The sequence below is a fragment of the Muntiacus reevesi genome, chromosome 2 (assembly GCF_963930625.1).
Source record: "Muntiacus reevesi chromosome 2, mMunRee1.1, whole genome shotgun sequence".
NCBI lineage: Eukaryota > Metazoa > Chordata > Mammalia > Artiodactyla > Cervidae > Muntiacus > Muntiacus reevesi.
Genome location: NC_089250.1, coordinates 105,514,245 through 105,540,783, shown reverse-complemented (window position 1 = coordinate 105,540,783; position 26,539 = coordinate 105,514,245). Strand labels below are relative to the sequence as shown.

Genomic DNA, 26,539 nt, shown 5'->3' with positions numbered 1-26,539 from the left:
ATTTTTATGTCTGGGCCTGGAAAGAAATCCAGAAAACTGAGGAGTACTCAGGTCACAGACATGTAAGATATTTTAGCAAGACCGGATATATGATCCAGTGGCAAAGTCTTCTAGATTGTCCCTTGACATTAATTCTCCCCCATCTTTCTTAGCAGATAGACCTCTGATTTTTTGCTGAGCCCATAATCACAGGAATGAAGACACTATTCCCCAACCTCCCCTGTTGATAAATGTGGTCATGTGACAGAGATCTGGCCAACGAGAGGCCAGCAGTCGTGTTGTATGGTACTTCTGGGAAGCATCTGTCAATGAAAGGACAGTGCTCTTCTTCCCTCTTTATTGGCAGACTGAGGACATGATGGCTGGAATTTGAGCAGCCAGCTTTGTCCAAGAGTAAGAAGTTGTGGGTGACAGAGCAACAAGACAGAAGGAACCAGAATCTCTTACGATTATGGAGCCTCCTTGTCTTCCATAGACTTCTTTTGTGTGAAAGAAGAAGAAACTCTCCTGTTTAAGCCACATTCAGCAGAAGTTAGCCCTTATTAAAACATGACCCTAACGTAAAACCCAAGTTTCTTTCAGTGTGCGGCCATTTCTGAGGAGAGCTGAGACCCCTTTCAGAATCTCCTTCCTCTTCACTTGATGCCCCTGGTCCCTTATGTCCTAAAGGAAAGTGGATAGAAAGAACTGATTTATACTCAGCGGGTGAGGAACTGCTCAACCCAAAAGGTGAATTCCTACCGGGAATACCTTTGAGACCTAGGAAGGGAGGTTTGTTGGGCCCCAGGGGTTTTTCACATATCCCTCAGGACATAACCATGGCTCTAACTTTAGCAAACATATCATTTGAAAAATATGAAAAAGTTTAAAGAAAATAATATTCCTAAAAGTATTTCACATACTATCAAAATTTGGGGGTCAAATTTTTTTTTAAAAAATCCATAGACTTGGTTTATACTCCTGAATGCTTTCTCCTTCCACATTTGTTTTATTTATTTTTTTCATCCTCTCTCAGTTTTAGAAGAATGTTTTGCTAAATCAAATTTGTCTGCCTTCAAAAGTATGAATGAGCCTGTTAAAAAATTCCTTCCCTAGAAAGAATTCCTTCCCTAAAGGAAGAGGCAAAGTGCCAATGTGTTATATGTGGGGCTGGGGGTAATTGTATGTGCATGAATGTGTTATATGTATGTATGTGTGCAGGTGTGTGTGTACGTGTGTGTTGAGGGGATTTGCTGGTACAATGGCATATATACAAAGCCCTAAAATTAACAGACAATATTGCATGAGTTTATACAATCAACCTAATTTCAAATAAAACAACACATGCAATTGCCATCACTCATAAAATCTATGGCAATAAAATAAAAACTTGGCATAAATATGCCATATTAACTAAGTAAATGTGATTAACAAAAAATTAGAATAAAAGAAGCATTAGAGTTAAATATTTATATGGCATTTCCATAATGAAAAGCGCTAAATCACTGCAAATTCATTCTCACAACATCTTTTCCAGGTTATTAAGCAAGGAATATGGTGTTTACCAACAATTCATTTACACAGTCATGGCATTTTCTGAATCAAAGATTGAGGCACTGCAGTTTGAAAAATATGAGCAGGCTTGTTGGGACTGGAACACAAGAGCATTTGAAATGAATGTCATATTAGATATCCGGTTTGCTGCCTTCAGATTGTTGCCCAACTTTTCTTTAAGAAGGGTACCCAGTGGGGCTTCCCTGGTGGCTCAGTGGTAAAGAACCTTTCTGCCAATGCAGGAGACACTGGTTTGAACCCTGGTCAGGGAAGATTCCACATGCTGCAGAGCAACTAAGCCCGTGCACCATAACTCTTAAGCCTGGGCTCTAGAGCCTGAGACCCACTACTACTGAGCTCATGTGCTACAACCACTGAAGCTCGAGTGCCCCAGAGCCTGTGCTCCAAAACAAGAGAAGCCACCACAATGAGAAGCCCGTGCGCTGCAAGAAGTGTAGTTTCTGCTCGCCGCAACTAGAGAAAAGCCCACTCAGAAGACTCAGCACAGCCAAAAAATCAATCAATCAATCAAATGATACAAAAGGGAACCCATCAAAAGAGGTGTCATTGTAAAGTCTTCACAAATAGGCTTGTGTTATGACTCTAGGTTGAAATGTATAATGTCCCACTGAGCACAATTAAAAGGACTTTCCTATACCTGTTGATCCTAGGGGCCCCAATCCTGGGAGGAAGGAGCACTCCACTCATCCCTTTGTCCAGATGGGTGGAAATGGGCCTCTGAGTTTTAAGCTTCTGAACAGGTGAATTTCGTTTAGCATCATGGACCATAACTGTCCCGCCTCTGTCACCAGCATTTAGAGGAAGCAGCTAAGGATCCTCTCCAGGGTTCATCAAATTAACCATCAGTATAAGAGGCAGGGCTAATGGGAAGCTTGCGGCCCATGCTTGCAGCCTTCAGGAAGCCCCTAAAGGTCAGGTTATTTTCAGCTTGACAGACAGACGCAAAGACTGGATTCTCAAAAGGAAAATCTGCCCTCGTTGCACGTGGCCACAGGAAGAGGCTAAAGGCAGCAATTTGTCAGGAGGCGCAATGCAGGCCCACAGGTGAGGCTGGCCCGTGTGCAGCCGGGCTCTTGGACTAACTCTTCGGAAATAATTTATAGGAAGGAAAAGCTTGATTGTGTGCTCGAGTGCAAAAGCAGAGGTAGAACAATTTTTCTTTAAAGAGAAAAAAAACAATACACAGCAGAAAATCTGGACCTAGAAGTTCTTTTCTCTGCTGGATGTTTAGCCTAAACATTCCTGGGGCCAGATTTCACCATTTAAATGTTTGAAATAACGTTAATCATTATTAATATTTTCAAATGTTGTTATGACAAATATATTCATGTCAACTATAAAAGTTTGCTACACTCCTGAGTGATTTTATTGATCTTGGGAACACAAATATCCTTGTGTGAACTGGCAATCAATAGGAAAACTGAATTTATATGGCACACAATGTTTCACTGCAAATTTTGTGGGGAGATCATAATTTGTTAAGTGGTGGAGACTTCCAACAAAGTCTGGAAATTTCTACAGCAAACCTCTCACTTCTCGCAAGACACACTTCCAGTCACAGTAACCATCTGGAATACAACTGAGTATCCGATAGTAAAAAGAATGATTTCTATAGCCAAAAAGGATGCAGGAAAGCTCATCACGCACATTATTCTTGGAAGAGCCCGTGTCCTCTCATTTTGTACACAATCTAAACCAACAATGAACAGCTCAGCTCACAGGAGATGGGAAATACCATAGTACATCTGAGACGGAACACAGGGCTATCTCCTGCCCTCGCCTCTGCACGTCTGTCCGCCTGCCCACGAGGTGGCGGTGTCCCTGGGCTCAGTCTGGGTGCTCTGCTCCGCTCAGGCTGCGCAGTCTTCTGGGGAAACCTCATTCAGTCACAGCGCCCGCTTCCATCCTCCTTCTCATGTCTCCAGCTCTGTACCTCCAGCCCTGCCATGATGCCACCTGGCTGTTCTGCAGGTAAATCCAACTCACTGCATCCCCAAATCTAAATCATTCCCAGAAACAGGCTCTTCCCATCACCCCTGGGACTGGCAGTTCCATCCACACAGACCTGGAGTCATTCTCCATCCCTACCTCTCCTTCCTCTCTTCACTAGGCCTCATCAGTCTTACACACCTTTGCCCCTCTTCTCCAAGCTTATTGCCATTACCTGAGTTAAAGCTCTCTTCTCTTCCAGTCCGATAATTATAGTGGCTGTCTGAGTGGTTTTCCTGTCCCCAGTTTTGTCTTCGTCTAGACCCATGTCCAAAAGTCCACCAATGGCCGATGGCGTCCTTGTGCAAACTAGAAAAAGATGCCCCTTCCTCAAGATGCTTGACTTCCCTGATTTTATTAGGACAAGACGCTTTACTGCCATCTGCTGGAAGTGTTCATAATAAGTTACAGTTCTTTGAGGTCTATGATGTGAATGCTACCACCTTAAATGTGTGTCCTTGTGCAGTGTACAACTTGCACAACCACAGGTGTGATCCTGGCTGCCCAGTGATCTTTTCAAAATCCAAATGTAAAAACTAAAAAATCATTAGATTAAAAAAAAAGGTTTGGTGCTAAATCAGTTCAGTTCAGTTCAGTCACTTGGTTGTGTCCAACTCTTTGCGATCCCATGGACTGCAGCACGCCAGGCTTTCCTGTCCATCACCATCACCCAGAGCTTGCGCAAACTCAAGTCCATTGAGTCAGTGACGCCATCCAGCCACCTCATCCTCTGTCATCCCCTTCTCCTGCTGCCTTCAGTTTTTTCCATTATCAGGGTCTTATCTAATGAGTCAGTTCTTCGCATCAGGTGGCCAAAGTATTGGAGCTTCAACTTCAGCATCAGTCCTTCCAATAAATATTCAGGACTGATTTCCTTTAGGATTGACTGGTTTTTAAACCAGTCAATCCTTGCAGTCCAAGGGACTCTCAAGAGCCTTCTCCAACACCACAGTTCAAAAGCATCAATTTTTTGGTGCTCAGCTTTCTTTATAGTCCAACTCACATCCATACATGACTACTGGAAAAACCATAGCTTTGACTAGATGGACCTTTGTTGGCAAAGTAATGTCTCTGTTTGTTAATATGCTGTCTAGGTTGGTCATAGCTTTTCTTCCCAGGAGCAAGCGTCTTTTAATTTCATGGCTCCAGTCACTATCTGCGGTGATTTTGGAGCCCAAGAAAATAAAGTCTCTCACTGTTTCCATTGTTTCCCAACTATTTGCCATGAAGTGATGGGACCTGATGCCAGGATCTTCGTTTTTTGAATGTTGAGTTTAAACCAGCTGTTTCACTCTCCTCTTTCACTTTCATCAAGAGGCTCTTTAGTCCTTTGCTTTCTGCTATAAGGGTGATGTCATCTGTGTATCTGAGGTTATTGGTATTTCTCCCAGCAATCTTGATTCCAGCTTGTGCTTCATCCAGCCTGGCACTTTGTATGATGTACTCTGCATATAGGTTAAATAAGCAGGGTGACAATATGCCTTGACGTACTCCTTTCCCAATTTGGAACCAGTCTGTTGTTCCATGTCTGGTTCTAACTGTTGCTTCTTGACCTGCATACAGATTTCTCAGGAGGCAGGTCAGGTGGTCTGGTAGTCCCATCTCTTTCAGAATTTTCCACAGTTTGTTGTGATCCACAAAAAGACTTTGGTGTAGTCAATAAAGCAGATGTTTTTCTTGAATTCTCATGCTTTTTCTATGATCCAGTGGATGTTGGCAATTTGATCTCTGGTTCCTCTGCCTTTTCTAAAACCAGCTTGAACATCTGGGAGTTCTCGGTTCATGTACTGTTGAAGCCTGACTTGAAGAATTTTGAGCATTACTTTGTTAGTGTGTGAGTGCAACTGTGCGGTAGTTTGCACATTCTTTGGCATTGCCTTTCTTTGGGATTGGGTTGAAAACTGACCTTTTCCAGTCCTGTGGCCACTGCTGAGTTTTCCAAATTTACTGGCATATTGAGTGCGGCCTGTTAACAGCATCATTGTTTAGGATTTGAAATAGCTCAACTGTGATTCCATCACCTCCACTAGCTTTGTTCGTAGTGATGCTTCCTAAGGCCCACTTGACCTCGCATTCCAGGATGTCTGGCTCTAGGAGAATGATCACACCATCGTGATTATCTGGGTCATGAAGATCTTTTTGTATAGTTCTTCCATGTATTCTTAATACCTTCTGCTTCTGTTAGGTCCATACCTTTTCTGTCCTTTAATGTGCCCATCTTCGCATGAAATGTTCCCTTGGTATCGCTAATTTTCTTGAAGAGAAATTTTTCTTTCCCATTCTATTGTTATCCTCTATTTCTTTGCACTGATCACTGAGGAAGGCTTTCTTATCTCTCCTGCTATGAACTAAATTCACCCATTGGTGTTAAATGGATAAACCCAATTGTCTGGAAATGATGTGTAAATTATAGGTTTCTCGGTTAGATGAAGATTTCATGAAGTTCCCTCAAATTCAACCTTGTTTTTTTTTTTTCTTTGTCCATGCTGAGTGGCATTTGGGATCTCAGTTCTCTGACCAGGGATAGAACCCATGCTCTCTGCAGTGGAAGCGTGAAGTCTTAACTACTGAACTGCCAGGGAAGTCACTCAACCCTGTTTTAAGACCTATTTGTCCAGTCAGTTAAAAATATATTACAGAATATTTTCTCACCATAAGATGATTATAAATTACTCATTCTCAATACCTTAGATTTACATGATAACTATTGCTGATGGACACAAAATTCTTTTCCAGAATTTGGGCTTGCTTTTTCAGTCCATTTTCCTCACTTACATCAGAGGTGTACAGATTGATAAACTGAACTATGAATGTGATGTCCGTTCTCAGAGGCTAGTGGGTGTTTCTGGTGGAAGGGACCTTCTAGATAAGCAGTTCAACATGCACTCACTGCCAGAGTGTGCAACCTCCCCCATAGGTTGGGACCAGAAAATGGCATATGGCTCTAAAGTCATAATGACGTGTGAACCTGGGGTCGGCCAGGCAACCAGTTCAGAGAAATTGGGGAAGGCCAACTACTATTTCTCCCCAAGCACCTGAAAATTTGTGCAACCTTCTTTTTGGCTAAGTAGCACCCACTCTTTTGTTTTTTCCCCATTTGGTGTAGATTTTATTTTTATTTGTTAAATATTTAAATTTTTAATAGATTCTATTAAATTGGGGGATCTGCTCCAGGAAAAATTAAAATGGACTTTAAAATATGGATAATTTCTTGGTATAATTTAACTTAATAGAAAGAATGGTTCATGAATTTCAAAGATTTGTGAAATATGACTTTGCACTTTTACATGCTATTTAAAAAAAGTTTATTTATTTTTAATTGGAGGATAATTGCTTTACAATGTTATGTTAGTTTTTGCCATACATCAACATAAATCAGCCATAGGTATACACGTCTCTTCCCTCTTGAACCTCCCTCCCACCACCACCCCCATCCCACGCATCCAGGTTGTCACAGAGCACCAGGCTGAGTTCCCTGCGCTAACAGCAACTTCCCAGTAACTATCTATTTTACACATGGTAATGTACATGTCAGTGCTACTATCTCAGTCCATCCCACCTTCTGCTTCCCTTACTGTGTGCAAAGTCTGTTCTCCATGTCTGTGTCTCCATTCCTGCCCTGCAAATAGGTTCATCAGCACCTTTTTCTAGATTTCATATACATGTGTTAATATACAATATTTGTTTTTCTCTTCTGACTTACTTCACTCTGTATAACAGGCCCTGGGTTCATCTGCTTCACTGGAACTGACTCCAATTTGTTCCTTTTTATGGCCAAATAACATTCCATTGTATATATGTACCACAACTTCTATATCCATTCATCTGCCGATGGACATCTAGGTTGCTTCCATGTCCTGGCTATTGTAAATAGTACTGCAATGAACGTTGGGGTACATGTGTATTTTTCAAATATAGTTTTTTCAGGGTATATGCCCAGAAGTGGGATTGCTGGGTCATATGGTAGTTTTATTACTAGTTAAGTAACTTCATACTGTTCTTCATAGTGGCTGTATCAATTTATATTCCCACCAATTTACATGCTATTTTTAAAACCCTTTTCTTTTTCTTTAAAAAATTTTTTATTGAAGTATAGTTGATTTACAACATGTGTTAATTACTGCTGTGCATTCTTTTTTGTGTGTGCGTTCATTTACTTAATAACACTACATTTACCATGTTATCACCATGGAATGTAAATTCACGTTAGACAAGAGAATTTCATAAGTACAGCAAAGCATTCTGTGATATACCAAAGTCTGTATAATGTCTGACCAAACCAGTTTGCTCATCAATCACTTCCATTATAGGCATTTTATTTGATGATTCTTTTGGAGAAAATAAACATACTGCACACATTTAAAAAGTGTTTTTCATTTATGGTTGCATTAGCACTTAAAATACACATTTGTTTCAAAGTAACAGTTAAAATTATTCTAATATAACAGCAGCAAGATATAATTCTGCAATTACAAAAGAGCTAAAAGGGATCTACAATTTAAGTTATTCTCAAGTTCACAACTATGATTCTAAAATAAATACTATTTCAAAGTGGCTCTGTTACCAGCTTTTTAGGCTTGGTTTAGAAAACAGACTTGCAGGGAGGTTTATAATGTACTTGATGCACTGTTCTGAAAGGGTTCCTAAAGAGCCAACCAGCCCTTAAAACAGTACTCAAAAAAAAAAAAAAAAAAACCAAACCAAAACAACAACAAAAAACAGTACTCAGTCCACAAGGCAGTCAGAAAGTTAAATTAACTGGGGTAAATAGGATTCCTTCATTACATCAAAAGCATATGATATTCTGCAGCAACTGGGAGCATTTTCAGGATTGGCATGTTGTCTTCTTTAGAACTAATTTCAACAGAAGAGTTTAAGAAGGTGGACAGGTACTGCTATCAAGTGTATTTAAAAGTGACGTGTTTCTTTTGTGCTGATCTGACTCCCCTGAATGACCTAGCTAGGGAACTAGTCACCAGTAATTTGGTCACCAGACAAATCAAGCCTGCAAGAAAGGAAGCCAATATTCAAATTACCATGTTCTTGTCTGACCCAAACAATTTATTTTCAATATAAACATATAACCTCAATATGAGATATCTAACTAAAGCAAGCACCACTAACAAGACCAAGACGGCATCTCCTCTTCTACGGTTTAGATTCTGCCCTGAATTCTTGATACAGGGAACAGCACATACCAGGAGTCATTGCTCTCACAACAAAGCCTTGGACTGCCACACGCATGTGTGGCAGGTGAACAGACATTTCAGTATTTCCCCTGCTTTCCAATCTGTATAATCCATATGCAAGAATTGCTGCAAAACCTGCCATTCCAATGGGGACAAATGGTGCCTCTAGCTTTTAGGGTAAGTTTAGATCCCTGATCTTCATCAAATGAAGAAAGAGAAACATCTGTGCTACTTGACGTAGTGATTGAAGAATCTTCAGACAACTACAAGACGTTTCAAGTTCCTATCAGCTTCTTGTGCATTCTTTTTCCAATATTCCAATATCTAATATTCCATTCCAAATATCCAATATTATGGATATTGAAGGGCCCCAGTATGCCACCTCCTGCCTTCAATGCCTTTCCTCCCTGGCATGAGTGTGCAAAATGTGCACATTGTCATGTGGCCCTAAAAGCCCTGTCCCCTGTTCCCCCATCTCATCTCTCACCCTTCCCATTCCCCAGCTCTGCTCCACATACACAGATATGCCTCTAGGTCCTGCAAGGGGCCATATATTTCCTCTAAACTTCGATTTTCCCTCTCATTTCTTCCCAACCTCATAATCAACCCATCTGTGTCTATCCAGCTCCTACTAATTACTCACCACGGCTGCCCATCAGAATCTTTTGGGGAAATTTAAAAAAATTCTGATGCCCAGAATTATCCTAGAATCTTTGGGAGTAAGATCCAGGCATCAGGATTTTAAATCAATCAATTTGTTAAAAAACCAGGATTGAGAACCTGATTTAGGTCTTTACAGCCCTTGCTTGATATTAGGCAGCCTCCCCCTGCTTTCCAAAGCTTCTCTAGCTTCCCTGCCCACAGGCATGTCATCTTATTGTGTTGTTTTTGTTTTTGTTTTTTTAGCTGCACCAGGTTTTAGTTGCAATATATGTGGGATCTTTAGTTGAGGCATGTGGGATCTAGTTCCCTGACTAGGAATTGAACTTGAGCCCTCTGCATTGGGAGTGTAGAGTCTTAACCACTGGACCACGAGAGAAGTCCCTTTTTTGTTGTGTTTATTTGGTTGGCCCTGCTAGAACGTAAACCCAGGATCAAATCTGTCTGTTTTCCTTTGTATTTTCAAGGCCTGATCCAAAGGAGAAACTCAGTCAATATTGTCATGAACGTTGAAGGTCATTTCAAGGGTGACAGGAGACTTTCACACTTTCAACTCCTTTCCATAAACAAAGTCAATTTATTGCCCCTCTTCCAAACAAAACAAAACAACAGCCAACAGAAATCCTCCTTTTACTTATTCACCAATGGCTTGCAGTAATGATTCATTCCTTTGGCTTACACTCCTTCTCATTAAAATGCAATACAGCCCCCAAATAAACCACCTTTATGGAATTAGTCATTACACTTTACCCTGAATGATTTCATCAGCTCTTTATAGAAGAGAAAGGAGAAGGATAAGCATAAATTGAGTGCATCCTATGCATCAGACATTTTACATATATTGTGGCTCATTAATAGAGTTAAAGGAGCTTAGCTCTGAAAATACCCAAAGACCAGAGAGGTTAAGGAATTAGTGCAAGGTAATGGAGCTGGTAAATTGAGAAACCAGATTTAAACTGACATCTAAACCCCTGCTCTCAACTCCAGCCTGAGCTTGGAGAGGAGGAAAAAGCACAAAAGGAAGTGATGGAAAGGACACAGAGAAGCCAGAAGACCCGCTTCATCTTCTCCATTTGACCCAGGACAGCTGGAGGCTGGCCCTGGGAAGGAGTGTTATTGGAAACACCATCCTTCCGGGTGCTCCTCCTCCTGTCTCTCACACTTCATGTCCAACCTGTCAGCAGATCCTGTTGACTCTGCCTTCAAAATCCCTTAGTACTCTGATCCCTCTTTAGAAGGTTCACCGGCCGCTCCCCAGCCTTGCATCTCTAACCTGGATCTCTGCAACTAACTTCCTTCCATTTTCCCTGCTTCGGCCTTATATTCCTCTGCCTGCAAGGTCAGATCCCTCCACCTCTGCTCAGACCCTTCATGACAAGCTCTTCTTCCCCGGCCAGCTACTGTCCCTCGGGCCTCCCTTCAAGCCTTACCCTTCAAGCCCCTCCCTCAGCCCCAGGCTTCTGTCCACACTGCTGCCTCTTAGACACTCCCAGCACCTGCTTCCCCCTGCCCCGAGGGCCCACCCCACACGCCCCTTCCTGGCCTCCTTCAGGTGCCAGCTCCTCAGTGGACCTCCCTTCAGCTCCCAGCTTCCTGGAATAGCCTCACTCCTTTCCTGCTTCATTCATTCCGGAGCACGTATCACCATCTAATAGAGCACGTGCACCTCACTCATTTCTTGACCGTTTCTCTCTCCAGAATGCACTCTGCTCCAAGGCAGGGACCCCTGTCTGCCTTGGTCTCTGCTGTATCCTCAGCATCTAGAACCACACCTGGCATACAGTAGGTGCTCAATAAATGTCTGTTGAGTGAATGAAGGGCTATGAGAAAATGGGTGATATTCTGAGACACCATCATTCTTCACGGATGTGCTGTCTCAAAGTCCAGAGTGTGACATTCAGGCTATAATATGCATTGCTATGGGGACTCGTGGCTGTAAGCCAAAATAAATGAAAAATCATATAAACAGCCCAATGCTATTACCAGGAAAAAGCCTAAGGACTTACTGTGTGCACTGACAGGTAGAAGTTTGGCCAACATTTGTTGAATGAGTGGAGAGGAAAACATAAACTTTCTCATCAAACACATGTGAACCAAAGAAGAGAGTCACTGGTGATTGAAGAGGCCAAATTTTGTTCTATTACGCACAGTTTAGTCTTTGGCTACATGGAGGCGCTGGAAGTACTAATTATTTTGATTATACAAACATTGTAATGGGGCAGTGTATTGAAGTAGAAAATGCATGGCTTGGGATTGAAGAACCTCAGGGAACCCTGGCTCCCTGCTTGAAGGCTATGGCATCTCTGGGTTACTCAGGGTCTTCCCGCATCAGTGGGTGATACGGACCTGATAGGTTGTTTTAAAGCTTCAGTCAGCACTTTCAAAGTCCCTCCTCTCCCTCTGAGTCAGGAGATTTTTTCCTATCAAATTCCTGGGTCCCACTCCAGATCCAGTGAATCAGACCCCTGGGGGTTCGGGCTGTGCAGCCAGGAACCTGCATTTTAAATAAGCATTCATGTTGCTGAAAGACTGGCTAAAATCTCACTCCTCTGAATGGTCCCCGAACCAGCAGCATCAGCATCATTGTAGCGTGTCAGAAATGCAGAGTCTCAGGCCTTACCCCTGACCTTGTCCACAAGATTCCCAGAGTGACCCCCACTTTGAGAAGCACTGCTGTATCACACTTGATTGATTTGCCTTTCAGATCCCTCCTGCCCTTCTCTCCAACCTCCTAAAGGATCCTCCCAAAACACTTCTAGCTCAGGAACCAGTGTTTCTTTTCACGAGAAGATAAAGACTCAAGACGCCAAGGTCTGCCTGATGGAAGCTCCAGGGGGAGGAAGTTCCCACGGCTGGATCACAGCAAACCTCCTGCCAGTAAGTGTCGTTTGGTGAGCGGTGGGGACCAAGAGGGCAGAACAGGACTGGGTAGATAAAGAGAAGGAAGAGGCTCCTCTTGAAGGGGAAGCAGGAGGGAAAGAGGGATCTGGTGACAGAAGCTGGGTCATGCTGCCACTGCAGGGAGCTCAGCTTCCCGGGTAGACAGTTTGGGGAGGTTTGTTCTGTAACCCTATGGACTTAACCAGGATTTAACCCTGGTATCTGGAGAATCTGTTAACTTTGGGCAAAGTCAGGGATATTATTGCTCATGGCTAAAATGACCTCTCAAGGAACTACTCACATTTCTTCATACATATTTTTATACTTACATATTTTATATATGTATATATGCTTTGATACTGTGAAGTTTGGTTTCTGTTTAAGACATAAGAGAGCCACAACAAAAAAGCTAAATATAAAGTCCTCAAATAGATAGAGACCACACACAATAAGAATGTCATCTTTCACTAAAAATAAAAGAATAATTTTAGCAACCAACATGGAAAACTATTTCCGATATATCTGTAAACAGAGGACCACCTCTGTAATGGAGAGTAAAATTAAAATATTGTTGGCTTTATAGAACCAACTGAAGATGCTTTCAATGCCGGGGTCAGCATTACTTATGGACATTGAGTCCATTATTTATGGACATTGAGTTCAGTACAGCAGGAGAACTGACGTTTAGTGAGGACCCTGAAATAAAAGTGAAAACCTCTCCTGCAAAATGAATAGCAAGCCCCTATCTTCCCTGTAGTTTGTCTTCTGGGGGAACCCAGATATTTACCTATTACATTTGTGTACAGCAAGACACACCTCTCTTGGGGTGGCCTAGAAAAGTCCCTTTGTTTCTCTTCCCTTCGTGTTGATTCTCTGTCCTTTTCCCCTAAAGCCTGCAGGAGTCAGTTTTAGTCAATGAGGCAAGCCGAAACCCCAGTACTGCCCACAGCGACCCTGAGACAGCCACAGGATGAATGAAGGCTCCCCTGCCCAGCCTGGGTGTGGGGGTCGGGGGAGGGTTACCTGCCCAGCGTGTTCACATTACCTGCCAGGTACTCGATGACTGCGGCCATGTAGACGGGAGCACCCACGCTGATCCGGTACTTGAACGTCCCTTTCTTCAGGTACCGCATCAGCCTGCCCACCGGGAAGATGACCCCGGCCCTGGCTGAACGCGACAGCTTCGACATTTTCTTCTTCCCGCTCCGGCCCGACATCTTGCCTTAGTTTCCCTCTCAGCTTGCTTTACACGGTGGCCTCCGGGCACTGACTTGATGCTGGAAATGAAAGATGGCAGGGTCAGGAAGGATGACTGGTGCGGCCCCAGAGCACCTGCGACCCACCTCATAGCCCCGGGGAGGTAGCTGAGTCCTGGCCGCCACTGCAGGGTGCTGCAGATGGGGAGCTGGGTGTCCGCACGCCCGCCCACAAACAACTCCCCATCCCACCCAGCCAGCCCAGCCTACGCAGGAGAGGCCACAGAAACTCAGGAGAGGGACACCCGGTGGTCCTGTGGTCAGTCTCCAACGAAATCCACTTCATCTCCAGAATCCGTGAATTGGCTATCAAGCATGTATCTGCTGATACTTTTTAAGTGACCCTGTCTTTATAATCAGAATGTCTTTTCATAGTAGGCTTCCCTGGTGGCTCAGATGGTAAAGAATCTGCCTGCAATGTAGGAGACGCGTGTTCCATTCCTGGGTTGGGAAGATCCCCTGCAGAAGGAAACGGCAACCCACTCCAGTATTCTTGCCTGGAGAATCCCATGGACAGAGAAGCCTAGCAGGTTACAGTCCATGGGGTCGCAAAGAGGCAGACACGACTGAGCGACTATCACTCACTCATGTGGCCCAAAGACACTCTGGAGATGTGATTAAGTGGGAGAAGTTATCCTGGATTATCTGGGTGGGTCTAATGTAATTGCAAGGGTCTTTCTAAGAAGGGAGGGAGATGAGAGGAGTAACAGGATGACAGCAGGAAATGGATTCTCCCCTCAGAGCATCCCAAAGGAACCAACCCTGCTGACACCTTCATTTTAGCCACTGGAAATGATTTTGGGACTCTACTGGATAAGAATCTGCCTGTCAATGCAGGGGCTACAGGTTCGCTCCCTGGTCCGGGAAGATACCACATGCAGAGGAGCAGCGAAGCCCACGCGCCACAACCACTGAGCTCACGTGCCTAGAACGAGTGCTCCGAAACCTGAGAGGCCACTGCAGAGAAGCCTGCTCACTCAAGCTACAGAGCAGCCCCTGCTCACCACAACTAGAGAAAGCCCATGTGCAGCAACGAAGCCCCAGCGTAGCCAAAGAAATAATAAAATTAAATAAGTTTAAAAAAGAAAATGATTTTGGACTTCTGACTTCTAGAACTGTAAGATAATAAATTTGTATTGTTCAAAGCCACTAAATTTGGGGGATAACTTGTTACAGCAGCAACAAGCAAACCAGTATGGTTCCTCTTTGCCCTGATTTGCTTCTGCCTCTTGTTAATAAATAGTATAAAGTTAATATGGCCATGCCTATCGTAATGGTTAGCTTTGACCCACAACTCAAGAGCTGATGTGCACCTTTTAGATGGAAACACTTTCCTAAATTCTCTAGTAATGTAGCATCCTTGCAAACAGAAACATGCCAGAAGAGGCCGTTTTATTGAATATGCTAATGCAGAGTAACACAGCAAATGAAAAACCATAGCGCAGCTCAGAATCTTGCTCTTTGGAATGGGGAACCCAGGGTGATTGGGGGAGGAACTTCAGAATCAGCACAAAGAGGTGACTTCGGTACAATGCATGGAGAGATACGTATATGATTCATTGTTATTTCAGGAAGCTATCTTTAGTGCAAAGATGAAAAATAATTGTATACTTCTGAAGAAGCCTTTGTAAGGCTAAAACTAATTCAGAGAATTGTAATACAGCTTAACCTGTTGGTGGAGAGAGTATTATAACCAAAAAAAGGAATATAAGCTAGAATAAGTAAAGGCAAATTACAAACAAGAAGGACCAAAGAAAAGGAAACAAAAGTTTTCTAGGAAAAATGTTAATCAAACCTCTCTGGCCCAAAGGCAACATTGTTTTCAGTGGCCCCTTTCTTTGGGGATGAAAAATGAGAAGGTCAAAAATAAATTAAAATTGGTTCTACCTGTTGGGGCAACACAAATTTTGGCTTGGTAGGTTTGCAACAACCAAGATGTCAATGAAAGAAAAAAAAAAAAAAAACAATAGAAGAAAGTGCTAGATAAATAAACTCATGGCTAATATGAAAGACACAGAACTGGTATTTATTTAATCCAGATGGAAGACTGAACATAGAGTTCAATTTTCTAAAGTATCTGATTACTCTGTATGACTGAGGGTTTTTATATAAAAACCATGGAATTAGCAACAAACCCCATTCTCAGCACCCTCTTATCTCAGAGGTAAATGATGTAAGTTAGAGGCATTTTTCACTACATACTTTACATACATTCTTTTCATATGTTCTTATGTACTTACTGCACTCCTATTTTATGTGTCATTTTGCCACCGAGAGATGTAGGTATTCATCAAAGTTAAGTATGAGAAAGATTAGCAAATAGCCTAAGAACATTATCTCTTTCCCAGTAAGGCGCAAGGATAAGACAGCATCAATGTTTTTAGAACTTCCACATTTCTGTGCATTTGCTGCAAACTCTCACAAATCCACTTACAGCTGTCCTCCCTGTGATGGAGCAAGTAGCTGCATATCAGGATTATGACCATCAATTCATATTAAAGAAACTTAGGTCAGGCATTAGTAAGTGTATGAAGTACCTACTGGTCAGTGCTGTCCTGGGGGACAGGGAACACTCCAAACAATATTAAACAGTTGCTGTTCTCAGGGACAGCTTTGTGGCACATGCTTGCTAGCCACTGGTGACATTCAGAATGGGGGTGGTCCCTGGTGTAGTGGAAAGAGCCGAGGACCAGGCAGGAGTCCCTGGGTGTGGCCCCACTTCTTCATGACCAGCTATGGGAGCTCTGTGTGTCATCCGTGTGGGCCTCCTCTGTAAAACAGGGAGATGATTGACTGATCCTGAAAGTCCCTCTGATCTTAAACATTCCAATCTTTGGAAATGCACTTTCCAGTGGCTCTGGAAAAGAAGCTTAGTCTCTTTAAGAAATGAGTTCTAGAGAGTTAAAAGTCTGTGCAGGTGCATAAAGATGTGTTAGTGTTTGTAACGCCACTAAACCAATTATGTGCTTTTTCCAGTTACTGGTAAGTTGGGGGAGGGGGAGGATTAGTAGGTCTGGTTGCCAAGGAAACCACCTGAAAAGCCCATCACAGGATGGATATACTCTATGGCTACAGTACGATGTGCTGGATGGTCATAATCTCTCTGACAGAGAGCAAAACCCATGAAGCACAAACACCACAAGGGCAGGACCCCTTCATCCCCCACCCCCAGGACATTTTCTCAAATGAAAACAGACAGGGAATGACTATGTGTGCAGGATAAAGCCACCCAGGGACTCTCCCAGAATTAGCCAAGTGGAGTCACAGATTGCCCTATAAGTTGGAAATGAGGACTGGCAGTAGAAGAGAAATAGGGGACTTTAGGGAATTGATGCCTAACACATTCATGAAGATAAAATAGCCAAGAAAGGAAAACAAGGGTTAGATCAAACGAAGTAACGTACGAGCTGAACACTATAAAATGTAGGGATCACCACAAACTTTGCACGTTGTATCGAGAATTTCTTCCTTTGACTTCCAGATATAGCAACCCACTCCAGTATTCTTGCCTGAAGAACCTCATGGACCAAGAAGCCCGGTGGCTACAGTCCATGTAGCCATGGGGTCGAAAAAGACGACACGACTTGGTGACTAAACAACAAAAGGGCCTTAGAGCTAGGGATGCAGCGCTGTTTGAAGTCTAAATGTGAGGCTGACTGTTGCATGTGCTTTATTAGGACTGGAGAATCTTTGTGTCTGAGGACCCGTCTTTTTGATAGGGAACCAGTGACCAAAACCACTCACTGTGGCCAGGCACAATAATAACCATTTGCATGAACTACGAGTCTCACTACAGGAGGTCCTGATCAGGAGGGCGATATATTTTGCCAACCTCCCAGAAACCCTCACGCTGGAACCCACCTTGGCTGAGAGATGCCCGCCCCACTAGAAAGAACCCTGATCAGACCAAGTATGAGCACAAGCAAGATGCCTGGCCAGAGTCAACCCAAAAACTACCCCCCCCCCCACCATAATCCCTGAGACAGTGAACCATGTGCAGAGCAGCTCTCCTGGGTTCCCTTACCCTGCCGTCCTCCACCCCCTTGCCAATGAAGTCTTTTGTTTTGTCAGTGTGTGTGTCTCCTTGTACAATTCATTTCCAAGTGTTAGACGAGAGCTCACTCTCGGGCCCTGGAAGGGGTCTCCCTCCGGTTGCATGTGCGGACATTGTGCTGGCAGCCAGGTGCCTAACTCCTGGCCTCGAGGGCTGGGAGGCCCCTGCACGCTGAAAGAATCAGACGACGTCCAGGAATCCTTCGGGGAAGCAGACAGTAGGCTCATGGGAGCTAATAGGTCACACCTGCCAGGACCCATAAAGGGAAGGAAGGGTAGAACCTCCTCAGCCCACTTGAGAGAAGACCCTACTTTCCAAATTCCCCTGCCCCCCAGCCTGCACTGGACTCTGCCTGGAGTGGTGAGAAAAGATAACCTTTAACTTCCTTCTTTTCCAGACCACCCCAGACTCTATGCAGGCTTGGTAATACAGGAGTTAAAAAACTTGAACACAGGTTTCCCTACTCTTGTGAATATGAATCTCTGTGGAGGGCCACTCCTGGAAAGAGAAAAGAACTACAGCAATGGGAAACTTGTTTCACTAGACTAATAATTAAGTGTTTACATTTACTTACCTTCTCCTTGAAAACAAGTTCTAATTCAGTTCAGTTCAGTCGCTCAGTAGTGTCCGACTCATTGCGACCCCATGAATCGCAGCACACCAGGCCTCCCTGTCCATCATCAACTCCTGGAGTTTACTCAGACTCATGTCCATCGAGTTGGTGATGCCACCAGCCATCTCATCCTCTGTCGTCCCCTTCTCCTCCTGCCCCCAATCCCTACCAGCATCAGGGTCTTTTCCAATGAGTCAGCTCTTCGCATCAGGTGGTCAAAGTATTGAAGTTTCAGCTTCAGCATCAGTCCTTCCAATGAACACCCAGGACTGATCTCCTTTAGGATGGACTGGTTGGATCTCCTTGCAGTCCAAGGGACTCTCAAGGGTCTTCTCCAACACCACAGTTCAAAAGCATCAATTTTTCGGCGCTCAACTTTCTTCACAGTCCAACTCTCACATCCATACATGACCACTGGAAAAACCATAGCCTTGACTAGATGGACCGTTGTTGGCAAAGTAATGTCTCTGTTTTTTAATATGCTATCTAGGTTGGTCATAACTTTCCTTCCAAGGAGTAAGTGTCTTTTAATTTCATGGCTGCAATCACCATCTGCAGTGATTTTGGAGCCAAAAAAATTAAAGTCTGACACTATTTCCCCATCTATTTCCCATGAAGTGATGGGACCAGATGCCATGATCTTAGTTTTCTGAATGTTGAGCTTTAAGGCAACTTTTTCACTCTCCTCTTTCACTTTCATCAAGAGGCTCTTTAGTTCTTCACTTTCTGCCATAAGGGTGGTGTCATCTGCATATCTGAGGTTATTGATATTTCTCCTGGCAATCTTGATTCCAGTTTGTGCTTCTTCCAGCCCAGCATTTCTCATGATGAACCCTGAATATAAGTTAAACAAGCAGGGTGACAATATATAGCCTTGATGTACTCCTTTTCCTATTGGAACCAGTCTGTTGTTCCATGTCCAGTTCTGACTGTTGCTTCCTGACCTGCATACAGATTCCTCAAGAGGCAGGTCAGGTGTTCTGGTATTCCCATCTCTTTCAGAATTTTCCATTGTTTATTGTGATCCACACAGTCAAAGGCTTTGGCATAGTCAATAAAGGAGAAAGAGATGTTTTTCTGGAACTCTCTTGCTTTTTCGATGATCTAGCGGATGTTGGCAATTTGATCTCTGGTTCCTCTGCCTTTTCTAAAACCAGCTTGAACATCTGGAAGTTCACGGTTCAAGTATTGCTGAAGCCTGGCTTGGAGAATTTTGAGCATTACTTTATTAGCGTGTGAGATGAGTGCAATTGTGTGGTAGTTTGAGCATTCTTTGGGATTGCCTTTCTTTGGGATTGGAATGAAAACTGACCTTTTCCAGTCCTGTGGCCATTGCTGAGTTTTCCAAATTTGCTGGCATATTGAGTGCAACATCTTCACAGCATCATCTTTCAGGATTTGAAATAGCTCAACTGGAATTCCATCATATCCACTAGCTTTGTTCATCGTGATGCTTTATAAGGCCCACTTGACTTCACATTCCAGGATGTCTGGCTCTAGGTGAGTGATCACACCACTGTGATTATCTGGGTTGTGAAGATCTTTTTTGTACAGTTCTTCTGTGTATTCTTGCCACCTCTTCTTAATATCTTCTGCTTCTGTTAGGTCCATACCATTTCTGTTCTTTATTGAACCCATCTTTGCATGGAATATTCCCTTGGTATCTCTAATTTTCTTGAAGAGATCTCTAGTCTTTCCCATTCTGTTGTTTTCCTCTATTTCTTTGCATTGATTGCTGAGGAAGTCTTTCTTATCTCTCCTTGCTATTCTTTGGAACTCTGCATTCAAATGGGTATATCTTTCCTTTTCTCCTTTGCTTTTCACTTCTCTTCTTTTCACAGCTATTTGTAAGGCCTCCTAAGACAACCATTTTGCCTTTTTGCATTTCTTTTCCATGGGGATGGTCTTGATCCCTGTCTCCTATACAGTGTCATGAACCTCCATCCATAGTTCATCAGGTATTCTGTCTATCAGATCTAGGCAGAGCTTAAGGACTACAGTGTGATGTCTGTTTACAGAACTGAAGGAGGAATATGGCTGGATGAAGCTCTTCCAGTGCTTATTCACACTATGCGGGTGACGAGAGAGGAATGGGAAAGCAGACCAGGCACAAGCCAGATCCGCATCATACCTTCCTTCCACATCTGAAAGACTAAGGTACGACTACTGTATAAAGTCTCATGATGACTTGCAAAGTGAACAGAAGAGTTGTAAGCATGTTAAGTTGAGGGAGGAGAGGAAAATAAAACTCAGGGAAGAGGCAGGGAAAATGAGTGTTGTCTGCTCACCGCCTTTCACCTCTGGGAGCACAGCGGTTGGGAGGACACCACTGGTTTTATTTGTGCTGGGGAAGAGGGCATATCAGACTCTGTTGTTTTAGGATTTATTTTTATGTTTGTGTTTTAAGTCCATAAGAACACCGATGGGTTAGACTTTACAGGTATCACGAGGGTAAATGTTAAATTGCAGCACTGACTCAAACGTGGGCAATAAACTCACACCAGTCTATTTGAATAGCTATTGTATTTCATTGATTTTATGATGCACTTAAATTTTTTTTTAATCTCTAGAAATCAGCATGCATCTTACAATCTATGAGATCATCGATTCAATGAAAGTATTTATGGAGCACTTATTATTGAACAAGAAACTACATTAGATATTGAAAAATATACATGGCCTTTGGCCTCAAATATTTTCCAATGAAGTTGCATGACAGATGATAATAAAGTTCTAAAGATGCTAGAGCCATGGTTCTCAAACTGTGTGCCAAGGGATCTGGGACAAAACAGCGAATGTTTCAGCTTTCAAGTGGACTACGGTGATAGTCAAACTCTGGTTGCCTCCACAACTACCAGCTTATTGTGGTTCCACCAGTGCTTCAGGGTAGACTGTACTATCTTCCTTTTGGTGATTCTGTATCTTTGCAAAGCTGAGTTATTGGCTGTTGTGATTATAAGCAAGTGTGGGGTGAAAATGAATGTGAATGAGAATGGGGTGTTCAATCTGATTCCAAGGTGTGAGAAATCATGTAGTGTCCAACAGGTGTACACCCCCTCTTTCTAACTCATCCCTGGTTATTTAAGAATGGGATGCAATTGTTCTTCTAATTCATGTGTTATTAGTTTTTCAAATGGCTACTGAATTGCTGCTGCTGCTAAGTTGCTTCAGTCGTGTCTGACCCTGTGCAACCCCATAGACGGCAGCCCACCAGGCTCCCCTGTCCCTGGGATTCTCCAGGCAAGAACACTAGAGTGGGTTGCCATTTCCTTCTCCAATGCATGAAAGTGAAAAATGAAAATGAAGTCACTCAGTCGTGTCCGACTCTTTGCGACCCCATGGACTGCAGCCTACCAGGTTCCTTCGTCCATGGGATTTTCCAGGCAAGAGTACTGGAGTGGGTTGCCATTGCCTTCTCCGACTAAATTGTTAGGACAGAAATACTAAATTGTTGAGATGGAATCACTTAATAAATGGAATGGAAGGTTTTTCTGGGCTCTGTGAAAAAATGGCCAAGACCCTAAATTCTCTGTGAGCTTATATAAGCTGAAACATATAATTAGGACTTGCTCAGGGTCTCCCTAAAGCAGGGAAAACAAGAAAGTTACAGAAGTTATTTAAAATTTTGAATTTATCTTTAAATCTATAATACTTGCACACAACAATAAAATAAATCAAAAAGGTAAAGAAGTTTATAATTTTATTTCCACCACTGATTGCACTGAAAACTTTAAATAATATGTTTCAATCCCTGTTTCTGACTCCATCAACTTTAGGGCTTCTCTGACAGCTCAGTTGGTAAAGAATCCGCCTGCAATGCAGGAGACTCCAATTCGATTCCTGTGTTGGAAGATCCACTGGAGAAGGAATAGAGTACCCACTCCAGTATTGCTGGGCTTCTCTTGTGGCTCAGCTGGTAAACAATCCCCCTGGAATGTGGGAGACCTGGGTTTGATCCCTGGGTTGGGAAGATCCCCTGGGGAAGGGAAAGGCTACCCACTCCAGTATTCTGGCCTGCAGAATTCCATGGACTGTATAATCCATGGGGTCTCAAAGAGTTGGACACGACTGAGCAAATTTCACACACACAAGTTTAGGTACTGATTCCTAAGCCTTCCCCATGTAAAATGAGGATGTGCGGCCCCCAATCTTTCCTTGGCCCTCACCTCCAGACTTTACTTTCCTATTTCTACCTCTCTCTTCTGTATTTTCCACTATCCTGAATTACATTTCTATTTTGTTCTGTAATCACAATTTTGTCCCTTGGTGAAATTTTAAAAATAAATGCCAATGAACAGCATTTACATGATGAAGGCTTTGTAAATATCATTCCCGTCAGACCTGAGTGGGATGCCAGCATCACACTTCCTTCTCTGTGGTCCACGCTAGGACACTCCACACACCCACCCAAGTTACTACGGGCATACCTCAGAGACATTGTAGGTGTTCGGTTCAGTTCAGTTCAGTCTCTCAGTCGTGTCCGACTCTTTGCGATCCCATGGATTGCAGCACGCCAGACCTCCCTGTCTATCACCAACTCCCGGAGTTTACTCAAACTCATGTCCATCGAGTTGGTGATGCCATCCAGCCATCTCATCCTCTGTCATCCCCTTCTCCTCCTGCCCCCAATCCCTCCCAGCATCAGGGTCTTTTCCAATGAGTCAACTCTTTGCATGAGGTGGCCAAAGTATTGGAGTTTCAGCTTCAGCATCAGTCCTTCCGATCAACACCCAGGACTGATCTCCTTTAGGTGTAGCTCCAGAATAACCCCATAAAGTGAGTCACATGGATTTTTTGGCTTCCCAGCACATATAAAAGTTATGTTTTCCCTTCACTGTGGTCTGTTAAGCATGGAATAGCAGTATGTCTTGGGCGTCCCTGTTGGCTCAGACAGTGAAAAATCATCTGCCTTCAATGTGGGAGACCTGGGCTCCATCCCCGGGTTGGGAAGATCCCTTGGAGGAAGGCAGGGCAACCCACTCCAAAATTCTTGTCTGGAGAATCCCCATGGACAGAAGAGCCTGGAGGGCTACAGTCCGTGGGGTCGCAAAGAGTCGGACCCAACTGAGTGACCAAGCACACACCACGGCATTATGTCTAAAAAAAAGTACATACCTTAATTAAAAAATACTTTATTGCTAAAAAGATGCCAAAACAGCTACAGCAGTAACATCAGTAAGATCACTGATCACAAATCACCGTAACAAAAATAATAATCATGAAAATGTTGGAAATACTGTGAGAATTACCAAAAGTGATACAGAGACACTAAGTGAGTTAATGCTGTTGGAAAAATGGCTCCGGTAGACTCGTTCAAGGCAGGGTTGCCATAAATTTTCAATTTGTAAAAAACTGCAATATTTGTGAAGCACAATAAAATGAGGTATTTGTGTAATTACAGTTGATCCTTGTTATATGCAGTAGTTCTTTAAAAAAAAAACACAACTTTATTTTATACTGAGTATAGCCAGTTAACAATGTTGTGACTGTTTCAGATGGACAGCAAAGGGACTCAGCCATACATACACATGTCCCCATCCTCCCCCAAACTCCCCTCCCATCCAGGCTGCCACATAACATTGAGCAGAGTTCCATGTGCTATAACGTGTTCTATAACGTAGGTAGGACACTGCATTAGTGAGTGGTGAACAACTGTTCTGGGGAAACAGGGCTGGGTTGCTGTGAGCCTCTGATCACAACATTTTCATCAACGGATCAACACACAACCTTGTCTGATGTATGTTTCTGTTCAAAGACACCTTATGTAATATGAATTGTTGATTCACTAACACTGAAATGGCCAGCATCAACAACTCTGGCTTGAACAGAGCTGATCTAACACACATATTTTCTACATAAGGCACATCTCAGCCTCCATGCCCTTAGGAACACTAGACATCACTTCAAGACTACACTTGGGGGTCATTTTGAGCAGTGAGGTTACTAACAGAAAGCACAAAACCGAAAAACATGGCACTAAATAGACCACGCTGAAGACTCATGTACAAGGTGGAAGATGAAAGAAGAAGGCAGAGTGTGGCCTTGTTTGATCTCAGCTGGGAAGGTGTGCAGTGGACGGGTCAGCCTTTTCTGCTCTGTGCATGTCTTTGAATGACTGCAAAAGTGCCACAAGTATTGATTTTTGGGTTACCAATAAATTTTAGTGAGTGGGCGAGTTACACATATGGAATCCATGAATGATGAGGGTTGATGGTACTTATCTTGCTCTTGTTGACAGAAGAGAAACGTGCCTTGGGAGTTCCCCGGTGGCCGAGTGGTTAGGACTCTGGGCTTTCACTGCAACTGACTAGTGCTCTCGGGCTCAGTTGTGTCTGACTGTGATCCTATGGACTGTGGCCCACCAGGCTCCTCTGTCCATGGGATTTTCCAGGCAAGCATACTGGAGTGGGTTGCCATTTCCTCCTCCAGGGGATCTTCCCGACCCAGGGATCAAACCTGCATCCCCTGCATTGCAGATGGATTCTTTACTGCTGAGCCCTTGGGGAAGCCTTCACTGCAGGGGGTTTGGGTTTGATCCCTGGTTGGGGCATCACCCAGCTTTTAGGTCAAACTGTTGTTTGCAGGGGGCACTTTTCCCCCAGAGATATTGTTCCTGGAGCCCTCTGCCCGGGGCTCCAGTGTGGAGTGGTTGTTTTACCCAGTGGTCATCCTGGGGCTGTCTTCCCAGCTCAAACTGGATGCCATGACTTCCTCCTTACTGGCTTTCTCCCTTGTTTTCCTTTTATCTGCCTCATGTTGCTGTTCAGAGACAGTGCTGAGAGGTAAACTTTTTCTTACACAAATGAAATTGTCCTTACTGAATGATCTTTGGATTATTATTTGGTGGAGTTTCTAGCATCAAAGTCATTTTGCTTCAACGTGTTGAAGCCATTGAGTCGTCATTTTTGGCGTTCAGTTTTACAGAGAAGTTTGGTAGACTCCAATCCCCCAAGCTTTTAAATTTTCTCTGCGTGTTCTAAAATTTTACAAGGATGTGTCTAGGTGTCAGCACTTGATGATAAGCCTGTTCAATCTGAAAATTTTTCAAAATCCCTGGAATTTTTCCTGTTATGTATTTGATTATTTCCCCCATCTCTTTCATTTCTCCCACTTCTCCCTTTACTTGTCTCTTAATGGGATGTCGGTAAACCAGGTCTTGGATCTCCTAGATTGCTCCCCCAAGTCTCAACATTTTCCTTCTGATTCTCAGTCTTTTAAATTTCTCTCCCCACTCCTCTTCTTCCCATGCAGGATCTTAGTTCCCTCCAGGGATTGAACCCATGTCCCCTGCAGGAAGTGTGGAGTCCTAACCACTGGGCTGCCAGGGAAGTCCCATCTTTTTAATTTCTAATTTTGGTAATCATATTGCTAATTTCTGAGCGTTCTTTCTTGTTCTTTGATTGTTCCTTCTTCATAGCATCTTGTTTTTTTTTTTTTTTTTTTTTTTTTTAATGAATGCACCATGTCTTCCAATCTCTCTGAAGCTATGGGGTGTGTTTACATCATCTTCTCTCTCTAAATTATTTTATCAACTCAGTTCAGTTGCTCTTTGCGACTGGAGCTTCAGCTTCAGCATCAGTCCTTCCAATGAATATTCAGGACTGATTGCCTTTAGGATGCACTGGTTGGATCTCCTTGCAGTCCAAGGGGCTCTCAAGTCTTCTCCAACACCACAGTTCAAAAGAATCAATTCTTCGGTGCTCAGCCTTCTTTATAGTCCAACTCTCATATCCATATATGACTACTGGAAAAACCACAGCCTTGACTAGATGGAACTTGGTTGGCAAAGTAATGTCTCTGTTTTTTAATATGCTGTCTAGGTTGGTCATAACTTTCCTTCCAAGGAGTAAGCGTCTTTTAATTTCATGGCTGCAATCACCATCTGCAGTGATTTTGGAGCCCCAAAAAATAAAGTCTGACACTGTTTCCATTGTTTCCCTATCTATTTCCCATGAAGTGATGGGACCAGATGCCATGATCTTAGTTTTCTGAATGTTAAGCTTTAAGCCAACTTTTTCACTCTCCTCTTTCACTTTCATCAACAGGTTCTTTAGTTCCTCTTCACTTTCTGCCATAAGGGTGGTGTCATCTGCATATCTGAGGTTATCGACTCAGTTGTCCCATTTATTTCTTTTTCATGTTGGCTTTCCAACCATGTCTGGTGATCTTTGGGCATGCATTCATATTTAAGAATGAAAGACACAGAGGACACGGAGGCTTACTACAAGCAGACAGAAAAGCTTTCCACGCTACTGTTTGGTAGGCATTGTTCCTGTTTGGGACCTCAGGGTACATGTATGGGGCATGCCAATTAGCAGACATCGTCTTAGGGTGCCTGGTTAGG

The 26,539-nt window shown here is 43.3% G+C and overlaps 1 protein-coding gene and 1 pseudogene across 1 annotated transcript in view; both read right to left on the bottom strand.

The window, feature by feature from the left end:
- Positions 1 to 26,539, bottom strand: part of MACROH2A2 (macroH2A.2 histone) — a 53,553-nt gene that overhangs the window by 16,757 nt on the left and 10,257 nt on the right. The window contains exon 2 of the mRNA XM_065922502.1: positions 13,318 to 13,549. Within this exon, the coding sequence (XP_065778574.1) occupies positions 13,318 to 13,489 (172 nt within the window). The 5' untranslated portion in view covers positions 13,490 to 13,549. The remainder of the gene's footprint in view (positions 1 to 13,317; positions 13,550 to 26,539) is intronic.
- LOC136159019 (HIG1 domain family member 1A, mitochondrial pseudogene) lies at positions 8,692 to 9,388 on the bottom strand (annotated as a pseudogene).